The following is a 13,100-nucleotide window of genomic DNA, read 5'->3' as shown; positions in this document are numbered from 1 at the left end:
CCCAGAATGTGACGGTGGAGGAGATTCTGAATGCCTACAGACAAGCATGCCAGAAGCTCAACTGCAAACCAATCCCCAAAGTGCTCAAACAGATACAGGTAACACCTCTGCAAAAGCATGCTGGGAATTCCTTAAATATTCTTTCAAGTCCTCTTCGAAGTCATAAAGCATTGCATTCATACCTGGGTCAGAAAGTAACTTTTTTCCATTAAGAGGCAATATTTGCTTTGCAATATTTGATTACCATATTTTATGTATCTGTGTTGTTTTTATGTCAAATACTTAAATTTATTCAACCAGTTACTTTAATAAGTCCGAATAATATTGATTGTTACCAATTTTATCAACATGAACAAAAGACATCTTTATACTGCAAGGGTGGAACAGAAGCTGCATCTGACATGGTATGTTTATTTACACAGACTGTTTAATGCTGATCAAAGGTGGCATACATGTTTTACACAATAGCCTACATAAAGTATATATGATAAAAAAAACATTAAAAAAAAAACAGGAATTCATTACAGGGCAGAACTAGCCTGGAAATCCAGACCCAGATCCGAAAGATTAAGGGTTTGGCATCGAGTAATGAAAACCTTGTGGGGCGGCACCAAGCATGCGTTTGAAAATCTCACTGCACGCAATTGGATAACACAACCACCAATCACAAACGCTTAGCTACCAGCGGAGATAACTGGTGGATTAGACTCGGCAAAACATCCTTCTTGCAAAGGAACGATTCGAGCGCCGTCTTCTGTTCCTCTTTTAGATAAAAAGCCAAATCTAACTCGTTCATTGTAGCGGCCAAAGCCGTTTCAAACAACTGGTGTTCATCCACAGCCATCTTGCAATGTTTACTGATGACTTCGACGTCACAGCGCTGTCGTCATCTGTAGTTCTGCTGTCGTTTAGTGTTGGTTTAGCTCGCCTCTGGCCCGCCTATATCAGATAACCCGATGTGATTGGTGCAGCTCGGCTACAAGCGCATAGTTAATGAGCATCATTACTCGACGCTTGAGTGACTCGCTGAGCAAACTTGCGCTCTCGCGAGAACTCTGGAGTTCCAGGGTAGGGCAGAACTGCAATATTATGACATTGTTATTGCAGATTATTGCTTTTGATGTTGTAATAATGATTGTTAATGTTGATTAATACAATACATACATAAATTATGTGTGGGGAAATGGCTTGTCATATTCTTGTAGGGTACTCAGACAAAAGTTTAGAAATATTAACTAATTTATTGATTTTTATGCATTAGAAAATCAAGAAATTAAATTATGATTTTTCATAAAGTTAAAGAATAAATTATATACAGAAAGCGAGCAAAGCATGTCCATGACATTAGTCTAGTGCACGGTCACAGAGTTATGCACTATCGCAAAAACTCCTGCAAAATGAATCACTTGTTTACATCGTGTTTGCACTTTGTTGTTTATGGTGAGAGAGTTCGCAAGAGTGCGTCGCGCACTGAACAAACAATTTTTAGCTGATTTCTAGATTGACCGTTCGCAAAGACCCGCCCCCCTTAGTTACTGTCGCTATGACCGACAAGCTACGCCGCTCCCACCCACACCATCGCAGGGAGCTTGATTGACAGGTGATCTGACCAATCATACTTCGCCATCCGCCATTTTGTCCGACAAAGCAGTCAGGAGAGTTAGTAGATTAACATTGGAGGATTTGAACATGAGAAGCGGAGTGTACTGACGCCTTTCCGCGGTTAAAACAACATTCCTTCTGATGTTCATTCATGTTTATTTGATGCTATACATGAACTAGAAGGAAGAGATGATCGGTTCACGAGCAGCTTTAACTGAGGCGACAGCGATCTGTCACACACATTAAAGAGCCACAAAACGGTATTTATTGTTTAAATAACAAGAACATGGTGTGGCATGAGAGAGGCGTAACTTGTCAGGCATAGCGACAGTAACTAAGGGGGGCGGGTCTTTGCAAAAGGTCAATTGACACTTCATTTTTACATCATGACTTATAATGAATTTGTTTTTATTGTGCATTTTTTGACCCCTTATCTTGAATTTGGGTTGCATTTTTGCCTGAACTCCCCATACATTACACACTCACTGAAGAAAGGGAAGCTCGATCGTGCACATTAGTAATCTCTATTGTATCCCCAGTTGGCCCGTTGCGCTGGATTACATTTGTACTCTGATCACAAACATATAACCTCACTAACCTCTGGCATGGGCCCAGTCACATGCCTCCTGACTCCCTCTGGCTGCGGCTCGCTTACTGAAAGCCTCTTATAGGCACAGCGCTGTAAACGCACCATACTGAGTCAACAAACGGTCATTTCTCTCTGTCCTGATGACTCACAGACACCCAGTCAAATTCTGGGTTATTTGCATGTGTAGCGTTTTAATGGTTTGGTTAGAGCTCAACGGGAATATGCCTGTTTTCTGTCAGTTAATGTTTAACTACTAGACGTCCTATAACGATAAGCAATTATCCATTTTAATTACTAATGTTATGATTTTCAGAGGTTCAACTTTGACATTACTACGAGAGTATTAATGGCTCTGCAGCAACAAAACAAAAAGCATGAAAAACTAATTATGGCTGTTGGAGAAAAATAAAACTTGTTAATACTTGTTGTGAAAACTATGTTAATACTTTTAGCCCTTTTGTTTATATTTTATTGTAGAAAATTTAAATTGTACAATTTACTCAGAAAAAACGCTGTGATGCAAGAACAATATATATCATATGAAATTTTAAGAATATGTAATCTGAGAATTTCCAGTGTCAACCCCAATTAAAATACATTTATTTAATTAAATTAATTTAAACTTATAACTCATGGTTGCCCAAAAACAGTCCAAATTGATGAAACCTGTTGCGTAACTTTCTCTTTGAGATGAAAAGATTTTCCACACTGCAATGGTTCATCGATAGGCATGCATATCAAACCGGACCTGAATGCATGATGAGAAAATAGACAGGGTGATTTTTAATTTCATGCTGACTTCAAAAATGCATGAAAGCTTTCAGGTGAGACTCGGCAGGGTGTTTTGATGAGGCAGGAGGACACGTGCATGCCCGCTGAAGCAGATCGATGGATAGAGAGAGAGTGAGCAGTTTCTCTCGTCTGCTACTAGCTGAGTCACTGAAAACGGACAGAAAGCGAGCCATCATGTTATCATGGCCTGATGTTTGCACAGAGATGCCAGCTAACACCCACAATCACTCACCAACCAGCACATGCTGTCGCTCTCCTCCCCTATTTCTCTCTGTTCCCGTTCTTTTGTGTTTCCCATCTGTTTCTTTTCCATTCCTTTATGTTTCTCTGCAAGTGTACTTTTTTAATGTAATGTATTCTTGGTGCAATATGTGTAACCTGTCCTGTAGTTGTGCAGAAGGACATCAGTCTGTTGAATTCTTCCGAGGGCATCGTGGTAAATTTCCACTGGGAGTCCCCAGGGCAGAAAATAGCCGGTCATTACTGAGTGCGTGTGTACGTATGTGTTTTTCCACCACCTCAGTCTGTGCTTGTGTTCCTCTCTCTTAATTGCTTAGTCACCCCTGGAAAAATGACTTCACAAACAGGCCTATAAAAAAATGAGAGCGAGAGAGAGAGAGAGCTACAAAGAAGATTAATGCTCCATTTATGACGGTTTACCACAGATGGCAAGTGGCCATATATATATATATATATTTTTTTTTTCTTCTTCTTCTTTAAGGCCATATTATGCACTTGATTGTTTTGAGATTTACTATATAGATTTTCATTCTTAAATTTGAATTCTCATATTCTCCAGTGTTGCGGCTCCTCTTTTCCCAGTCTGTCAGTAACGCTCTGTTTACTTCCTGTCTCTATGAAGCCCCTCCTTCTGAAAAGCACACTGTGCTCTGATTGGTCGGCTGGAGCAGTGTGTTGTGATTGGTCGAGCGTTTTGAGTGTGTTTGGGAAATGTCCCGCCCCTTAACATAACCGCCAGTTTAACACACTACTAACTAACTCAACCAGGCCCCGCCCCTTTATTATGCATATTAATTATTATAATGAGGAATATTGTGATGTGTTCGTTCCCGGAAGAAACTCAAAACTACAATGGAGGCGTTTCAGGAGTTCAGAAACACTGACATAGAGGAGAACACCCGCTGGAGGGACTTTGCAGCCAAATTTAACACTAAAGAAAGATGAACATGGGGAAAAAAAGCACAATAGATCCTCTTTAGTAGAGTTTCCCTCCTCACCAGTACAAGTGCACAACACCCAAGTCTCTGATTGGTGAGGAAAAGATGACCGCAGGTGGTTTGTATAACAGCAGAAACACAAGGCTCATTGAAGTCACATTAGAAAGCTCAGGGTCAGATGCTGTTTGCATGGCAGCGTTAAATGTCAGGTGGTGACGCTGAACGCTTCGGAGAGATTGCTGATCAGAGAACAGGTTTAGGGCAGCTGCCCCCGGTGTTTCACAGCACAGACATCCTAGTGTTTACACAGCCTTGAAACGTATGAATTCAGCGTTTATACTGGCATACTTTCAGCTCTTAGTCCCCTAGTTCCAGTGCGAGACATGTTACCGAACACACACACACACGTACATCTGGTTCGCTGTCTTTGTGGGGACTCTCCATAGACGTAATGGTTTTTATACTGTAGAAACTGTATATTCTCTCTCCTTACACTAACCCGAACCATCACACAAAGCTTTCTGCATTTTTACATTTTCAAAATAACTCATTCTGCATGATTTATAAGCTGACCTCAATTGACCTCGAGTGTTTTAGTCAAGTTTGATTCTTGTCTATCCATGTGGATTTAAAATTAAAAATTAAACCACTTGTCATTGCACACACACTTTTCTGACTAGCGTTGCATTAATGATCTTGGCTGGTCACCTTACCTATCCAATAAGAATTAAACATTCATCTCTTAATAGTAAACTTTTTCTTTTTCTTTTTTTTTGTCCATAGGACTTAAAAGACCTGACACAGCGAAACGAGTGCCTAGACCTCAAAGGTGAGCTGAGAACGGGCTTCATCACAATGTTCAGTGTCGGACGGTCATTGAAAGTTCAGGGAGTTTTGAATTGTGATTTCCAGTCATAGAAATGTAATCAATCATGAGAATGTCTTTAGTGAATGTGAGTTTTTCTTATTTCAAATATTTAATTTGCTGAAAGATGTTCAGTCTCTCTATATACTGTATACACTACCATTCAAAAGAATAAGGTTTTAGTAAGATTTCTCAGAATCTTACTACATTTATACAATATAATATAATAAATTGATCAAAAGTGACAGGAAAGACTTTGTTCCAAAATATTGATATTTCAATTACATGTTCTTTTGAGCGTCAAAGAATCCTAATTTTTTTTACAAAACTGTTTTCAACATTGATAATATTCAGAAATGCTTTTTTCAGCAACAAATCATCATATTATACTGATTTCTGAAGGATCATGTGACACTGAAGACTGGAGTAATGGAAAGAAAATAAAAATTCAGCTTTGATCACAGGAATAAATTACACTTTACTATTTATTCACATAGAAAAAAAGCGATTTTAAACTAATAATATTTCACAATATTACTTTTTTTTTTTTTTGCTATATTTGTTAATCAAATAAATGCAACTTTATGAGCAGAAGAGACTTCTTTAGAAAATCATTTAAAAAAAAATCTTCAGGACACAAACTTTTGGATGATATATCTATGAAATATCAATCCAGTATGCTTTGTATTATGGACAACTGAAAAAAGTCATGGGAATGTCATGGAAATGAATTGATCTAAAGATGTGGGAACCCTGTAGGTCACATGTTTTCATACATTCACATACACACACCCGCCGTTGAGTTCAGCATGTTAAGACTGGTTTGTATGCTTGTTTAGTTTGTGTAGTTAATGGGTGTGTGTCCATAGACGAGCTATTCTCATCCTCAAATGATTTAGGTTTACTGTAAATAATAAAGTAACAGAAAACCATGAGATTGGCCGTGTGTTTGGCTTTGATCTGTGTTGTGTGTGTATATATATATATATAAAGAACCATATCAGTGCAAAAGTTGAAAGTAATATCTCTTTTTTTATCATTTGTCATTCTCATAGGAGAGAAGCTGGACTATAAATCATGTGAATCTCTGGAGGAAATCTTTAAGCGTGTGCAGTTTAAAGTAGTAGATCTGGAGCAGACCAACTTGGACGAAGACGTGAGTGCTGCTCTTTTTTTACCCCATTGAGTTTTTTATCTCATTTCCGCCCTATGCTGATTAGCTTTCTGACCGCAGAGTCATTCATTTTGTTCTCTTTCCATCTTTAAAACGCCCTGAGCTTCTGTAATGGCGTGTGCAGTGCTCTGATTTCATTTATCAGCTGTTACCCAATCAAAATGTCCTATGTACATCTCTGTGCATCTAATTAGTGGCTAAGCAGCCTGTGTGTGTGTGTGTGTGTGTGTGTGTAGTGTGTTTGGTTGTGTGTGTGTGTGTGTTTGGTTGTGTTGTGTGTGTTTGGTTGTTGTGTTGTGTGTTTGGTTGTGTTGTGTGTTTGGGTGTGTTGTGTGTTTGGTTGTGTTTTGTGTTGGTTGTGTTGTGTGTTTGGTTGTGTTGTGCTGTGTGTTTGGTTGTGTGTTTGGTTATGTGTTGGTTGTGTTGTGTGTTTGGTTGTGTGTTTGGTTATGTGTTGGTTGTGCTGTGTGTTTGGTTGTGTTGTGTGTTTGGTTGTGTGTTTTTTGTTGTGTGTTGGTTGTGTTGTGTGTTTGGTTGTGTTGTGTGTTTGGTTGTGTGTTTGGTTATGTGTTGGTTGTGCTGTGTGTTTGGTTGTGTTGTGTGTTTGGTTGTGTGTTTGGTTATGTGTTGGTTGTGCTGTGTGTTTGGTTGTGTTGTGTGTTTGGTTGTGTGTTTTTTGTTGTGTGTTGTGTGTTGGTTGTGTTGTGTGTTTGGTTGTGTGTTTTTTGTTGTGTGTTGGTTGTGTTGTGTGTTTGGTTGTGGTGTTGTGTTGTGTGTTTGGTCGTGTTGTGTGTTTGGTTGTGGTGTTGTGTGTTTGGTTGTGTTGTGTGTGTGTGTGGGTTGTGTTGTGTTTCCGTGTAGGCTACGTTTGTGCTGGTCTGATACAGCTTGTGTTTGTCCAACATAAACAGATGTTAGGAGCTCTGGAGACTTGCATTCAGTCAGTTTCTGAACGGTTAGCTAAGGCCGCTCCTGGACTCCACTTATGGCGCTTTTCCACTACATGGTTCGGCTCGGTACGGTTCGACTCTGCGCGGAACGGTTCGGCTCACTTCGCTTTTCCACTGCGTGGTACGACTCGACTCGGTACGGCACGGCACGGTTCGGTTCGCTTTAGCTCGGTTGCTTTTCCACTGCAGTTAGTACCGCTTCAAAGTGGGTGGGACTGATCGTTAATAGTTGTAGGTCCGGTGGTAGCCGTGTGCGGCTAAGAGCTGTGCTACTTCCGCTCCTCGGCAATCAACGAGAGGAACGTCTGCACCTCGTCCACTGACCACGATTCAGACATTTCTTGTTTGATTTTTTTTAAACTTTTTTTGTCAAGTAAATATTCTAAAAACAGGTGCTACCGCGTTGGCTGTTGTCTGGCTATTTAAATCTAGCGGGTTTAGTGTCTCGTGTCGCAAATACAATGACGCTGAAGTGACGATTCTGTCTGACCAATCAGTGATCTGCAGTGTTTTCACGTCACATTTAGTATCGGTACGGTACGCTTGGAACCTCAACAGAGGTGGTACCATTTAAAGTGAGCCGTACCGTACCATGCAGTGGAAAAGCGCCAAAGCGTGCTGTGCCGTGCCGTACCGAACCATACCGAACCATACCTTACCATGCAGTGGAAAAGCGCCATTACTGTGCTTTGAGTTAATTAGTCATAAGCTGGGTGGATCTCTCAGCGTCTTCCAGATATACACACACACACTCACTCCTTAACACCACTACTGAAGAAATGTATTTATTTATTTTATTCCCATGACAGACTTGATGTATTTATTCATTTGTTTATTTGCTATTGTGAAATAAAAGATGTTAAATGTACTACACATTCAAATCCGCACAATAAATATATGTATTATTATTATTATTATATACAGTATCTATATTGCTATATTACTACAGCATAGTGTATTACTATTGTGTGTATATATTTACACTTTGCTTTGAAACGCTGTGTATTGTCAAAAGCACTATATCAATAAATGTGCATTTACTTATATTTATTTGTTGACTTATAGTATTTTATTAGTTGTTTATATTATTTTTGTGCATTATTGTTATTGCCCGTAACTGTTTGTCTGGGATCCGTTTTTCCTTCTCCAGTCCAGTGTTGTTGGACGTTTGCCTGGCCATGGGAAGTGTGTGTCCCCCTGCTGCACCTCTGTAAACTCAGCTCTGTAATCAGCAAGTTTGTTGTTTTCCTGTGTCTAAAAGCATTTGCTGCGCTCCTAATCTTCCTCACCTTTAAACCCTCTTTATAAACTGCATATTTTAGTTTGTTTATAGGGTCCTCCAGAAACATTGAGCCGTGTGTGTGTGTGTGTGTGTGTGTGTGTGTGTGTGTGTGTGTGTGTGTGTGTGTGTGTGTGTGTGTGTGTGTGTGTGTGTGTGTGTGTGTGTGTGTGTGTGTGTGTGTGTGTGTGTGTGTGTGTGTGTGTGTGTGTGTGTGTGTGTGTGTGTGTGTGTGTGTGTGTGTGTGTGTGTGTGTGTGTGTGTGTGTGTGTGTGTGTGTGTGTGTGTGTGTGTGTGTGTGTGTGTGTGTTCAGGGTGGAGCACAACACCATACACATGCTTCTCGGACCAATTACCGTATTTTCCGGACTATAAGACGCACTTATTTTTTCAATAGTTTTGCTGGTCCTGCGACTTATAGTCAGGTGCGACTTATATATCAAAATGAATTCATACTGACTGAGATGAACCAAGAGAAAACATTGTATGGTCAAATGGTCAAAAAGACAGTTTACACATCCTTGTATATTGTTGAAAGTGTGGATATGGCGTTACCACATGCTCTTAACAAGTTAGCTAAAATAGCTATGTGGTCCCATCATAGGCATTAGCGCTCGCGCTCTCTCTCTCTCTCTCTCTCTCTCTCTCTCTCTCTCTCTCTCTCTCTCTCTCTCTCTCTCTCTCTCTCTCTCTCTCTCTCTCTCTCTCTCTCTCTCTCTCTCTCTCTCTCTCTCTCTCTAACTCTAACTCTAACTCTAACTCTAACTCTAACTCTAACTCTCTCTCACTCTCTCTCACTCTCTCTCACTCTCTCTAACTCTCTCTAACTCTCTCTCACTCTCTCTAACTCTCTCTCACTCTCTCTCTATCTATCTCACTCTCTCACACACACACACACACACTCTCTCTCTCTCTCTCTCTAACTCTCTCTCTCTAACTCTCTCTCTCACTCACTCACTCACTCACTCTCTCTCTCTCACTTTCAGAGGTAGTCGAAAACATGTTTGACCGGATTGCTTTATTATATTGATGATATTATCCCTCGTCTACTTGTGGTCTGATCGACCGAAGCGCATCTTAAAGCTGGGTGTAAACATCTCTCTCCTTCTGCTCTGCATTGGGTCCATCGGGGGAATATTTCCGGCGTTTTGTCTCGGCTTGTCTGAGGTCACCGTGTGTTAAAGTGAATGACTCGTGCTGTTTATAGGATAGAGTGTAAATCTCTGGTGTAAAGAGGTTGGAAACAAACCATATTTTCATCGAGACGCACATAGACATTTTCACATGTACAAACATGCACACTAATTCTCAGCACTTACAGCGTCATGTGGGACACAGTCTGGGCTGTAATCCAGGATGAAATTAAAATCTATAACTGTAATATAAAATAATTAATCATCATCACACTATTTTATTTTATATACACTACCACTCAAAAGTAAAAGATGTTTTACAAAAACAAGCCTGTTAGGCTCACCAAGGGTGCATTAATTTGATCAATCATACAATAAAATACAGTAATATTAAATGTAATTACTTTAGTAAAGTGTGATGTATTTCTGTGATCAAAGCTGAATTTTCAGCATCATTACTCCAGTCTTCAGTGTCACATGATCCTTCAGAAATCAGTATAATATGATGATCCAGAAACATTTCTGATATGATAAAAACTGTGATGCACGACCATTCAAAAGTTTGGGGTAAGATTTAAAAAACAAACTTTTCTTTCAAACTTTCTATTCATCAAAGAATCCTGAAAAAAGGTATCACAGTTTCAAAATATATGAAGCAGCAAAACTGTTTTCAACACTGATAATAATCTAAATGTTTCTTGACCATCAGATCATCATATTATACTGATTTCTGAAGGATCATGTGACACTGAAGACTGGAGTAATGATGCTGAAAATTCAGCTTTGATCACAGGAATAAATCAGATTACAATATATTCACATAGAAAACAGTGATTTTAAATTGTAGATGTTGCTGTGTTCTGTGAGCAGAAGAGACTTATTTCCAAATCAAATCTCAATTATTCCAAACTTTTGACCGTTTGTGTATGTACCATGGTAATGTGCAGAGGTGGGGACAAGTCACACATGGTCAAGTCTCAAATCTTAACCATCAAGTCTCGAGTCAAGTCTCAAGTCACAGTTCAGATAAATCAAGCAAGTCAAGTCAAGGGTTCACCCTAAGCAAGTCAAGTCCTGATAAGTTTCAAGTCAGGTCACAGTACTAAAATAAATAGAGGTACATTTTTTCGATAGCCTACATATTTATTTTTGCACAGAAAAGATGAACTTGTATACATATTATGTATCTTATTCATTATACATTTGCTATATATGAATCATATGCATATCTGTGCTACATTAATATTTGAAAATAAAATAAAATTGTGTTGTTTACACAAAACGTTTAGAGTCTAATGATGTCTATGACGAGTCACGCAAGCACTGTGCTCCTCCACAGCCGAGCCGAGCCCGGGATAAAATAGACAGAATATAAACACTTATTATAATATTGGCGTACCGTAGTGATTCAGGATAAGACAAAAATACGGTTTGGAAAATGGATTCATGATGTACCGTTCATTTGATAAATTCTGTTCATTTTGAACACAAAAAGTTACGGACTGTACATTTTTTTGATTAAAAAGTTCGTTGAAACAAACTTTAAGTTGGCTTGAGAAAGTTTGGACCACATAGTTTGAAAAAGTTTGAAGTTTAAAGTAGTTTGAAGTTTAAAGTAGTTTGAAGTTTAAAATAGTTTAAAGTTTAAAATAGTTTGAAGTTTAAATTAGTTTGAAGTTTAAATTAGTTTAAAGTAGTTTGAAGTTTAAATTAGTTTGAAGTTTAAATTAGTTTGAAGTTTAAATTAGTTTGAAGTTTAAATTAGTTTAAAGTAGTTTGAAGTTTAAATTAGTTTAAAGTAGTTTACAGTTTAAAGTAGATTAAAGTTTAAAGTAGTTTACAGTTTAAATTAGTTTGAAGTTTAAATTAGTTTGAAGTAGTTTGAAGTTTAAAGTAGTTTAAAGTTTAAAATAGTTTAAAGTATAGTTTGAAGTAGTTTAAAGTTGCTAGGGTGTTTCTAGAGGGTTGCTAAGGTGTTCTGGGTGGTTGCTAGGCGGTTGCTAGGGTTTTCTTGGTTGTTGCTATGGTCTTGCTAGGCGGTTGCTAGGGTATTTTGGGTGGTTGCTAGGGTGTTCTGGGTGGTTGCTAGATGGTTGCTAAGGTATTTTGGGCGGTTGCTAGGGTGTTATGGGTGGTTGCTATGGTGTTGCTAGGGTGTTCTAAGGTATTTTGGGTGGTTGCTAGGGAGTTCTGAGGTATTTTGGGTGGTTGCTAGGGAGTTCTAAGGTATTTTGGGTGGTTGCTAGGGTGTTCTAAGGTGTTTTGGGTGGTTGCTATGGTGTTGCTATGGAGTTCTAAGGTGTTTTGGGTGGTTGCTATGGTGTTGCTAGGGAGTTCTAAGGTATTTTGGGTGGTTATTACAAATTTAACTGCGTGCACTCGCACAAATGCGACCACATCAAATTCTAACTCGCACATTGTCAAAAAATGCGCAGTCTGGAACCCTGTAGTGATCACATCGGCGCCTCCATGTTAGCCTGTGATGCAGTATGGTATAAGCGCAATGCTTTGTAGTTTCCACACCAGTCCACAACTGAAAATGCGCACATTTAATACAGACATTAGCCTATAGCCTACATCATGTAATATAGAGCGGCTCGCTCATTTTAAAGATGCTCATCAACATTAAAATTCAGGGTACTCCACTGTTATAGTCAAATTCCCCAATAGGCTACATCTATTTACGAGACGTAATATATCAGTATATATCAGTAATGATAATGGTCACATTTTTTATAAGAAAAAAACAATATGCAACCAAGGCCAAATTATGACAAAGAGAAAAGATTAATTCATTACATTAGTATTATAGATCTTAGTGAAACTGACTATAAAGAGATTACTTTCTTACCTTTCCTTGTGGTTCTTGAAATGTCGAATGAAATATGACGTTGTGGTTGTCGTGTCGGATTATTGCGTTGCATATTTTGCATCTGGCAAATATTTTTTTATTGGCACGGTCCAGTTCAAAGTTCTTACAGCGAGACTATTCGTGGAGCTCGACTACTGTCTGTCATGTTTGGCGCGGTTTGAATTGTGCAGCGTAAAGGCACAGACGCTGATTAGTGGTGCTGACGTGACGTCACAATATTATTATTTTTTTTATTAATTTTATTGCTGTTTGTTTATTATAAGTTCAAGTCATTGTCGAGTCTTCCACTTCAAGTCAAGTCAAGTCTCAAGTAACTTGTTCTCAAGTCAAAGTCAAGTCATTTTCATCATTTAATCAAGCAAGTCGCCAATCCTGAAAATTGTGACTCGAGTCAAGTCATGTGACTCGAGTCCCCCACCTCTGGTAATGTGTGTTTTAATAATGTGTTTAATTATGCCTTGGCTATAAGTGAGAGGCATGTTCCCCTCATCGGTCCCTGAACAGGTGCAGCGGGGGGGTTTCATGGTGTCTCGGGTTGTTTGTGTGTTTTGCAAACGTCCCTTTCTAATTCTCCTTCTCCAGAATAAACAAAACACACGGCTCTTTATTCTGAAATGCTGTACAGAATATATTAAAAATAATAAGAGCGTGTCTTTTTCTGTCTCT

At 38.9% G+C, this 13,100-nt stretch overlaps 1 protein-coding gene across 2 annotated transcripts in view; it reads left to right on the top strand.

Moving 5' to 3' along the window:
- The window catches only part of ppp1r37 (protein phosphatase 1, regulatory subunit 37), a 63,801-nt gene that overhangs the window by 29,209 nt on the left and 21,492 nt on the right, over positions 1 to 13,100 (top strand). The window contains exons 2-5 of one of the 2 annotated variants that reach the window (XM_079619950.1): positions 1 to 98; positions 360 to 404; positions 4,945 to 4,990; positions 6,082 to 6,182. In XM_079619950.1, coding sequence (XP_079476076.1) covers positions 1 to 98; positions 360 to 404; positions 4,945 to 4,990; positions 6,082 to 6,182 — 290 coding nt within the window. The remainder of the gene's footprint in view (positions 99 to 359; positions 405 to 4,944; positions 4,991 to 6,081; positions 6,183 to 13,100) is intronic. The other variant, XM_079619951.1, reaches the window with a different exon arrangement.

This window comes from Phoxinus phoxinus (assembly GCF_949152265.1).
Source record: "Phoxinus phoxinus genome assembly, chromosome: 8".
NCBI classification, from domain to species: Eukaryota; Metazoa; Chordata; class Actinopteri; order Cypriniformes; family Leuciscidae; genus Phoxinus; species Phoxinus phoxinus.
The sequence above is the reverse complement of the archived record's forward strand: the minus strand, read 5'-3'. Positions and strand labels throughout refer to the sequence as shown.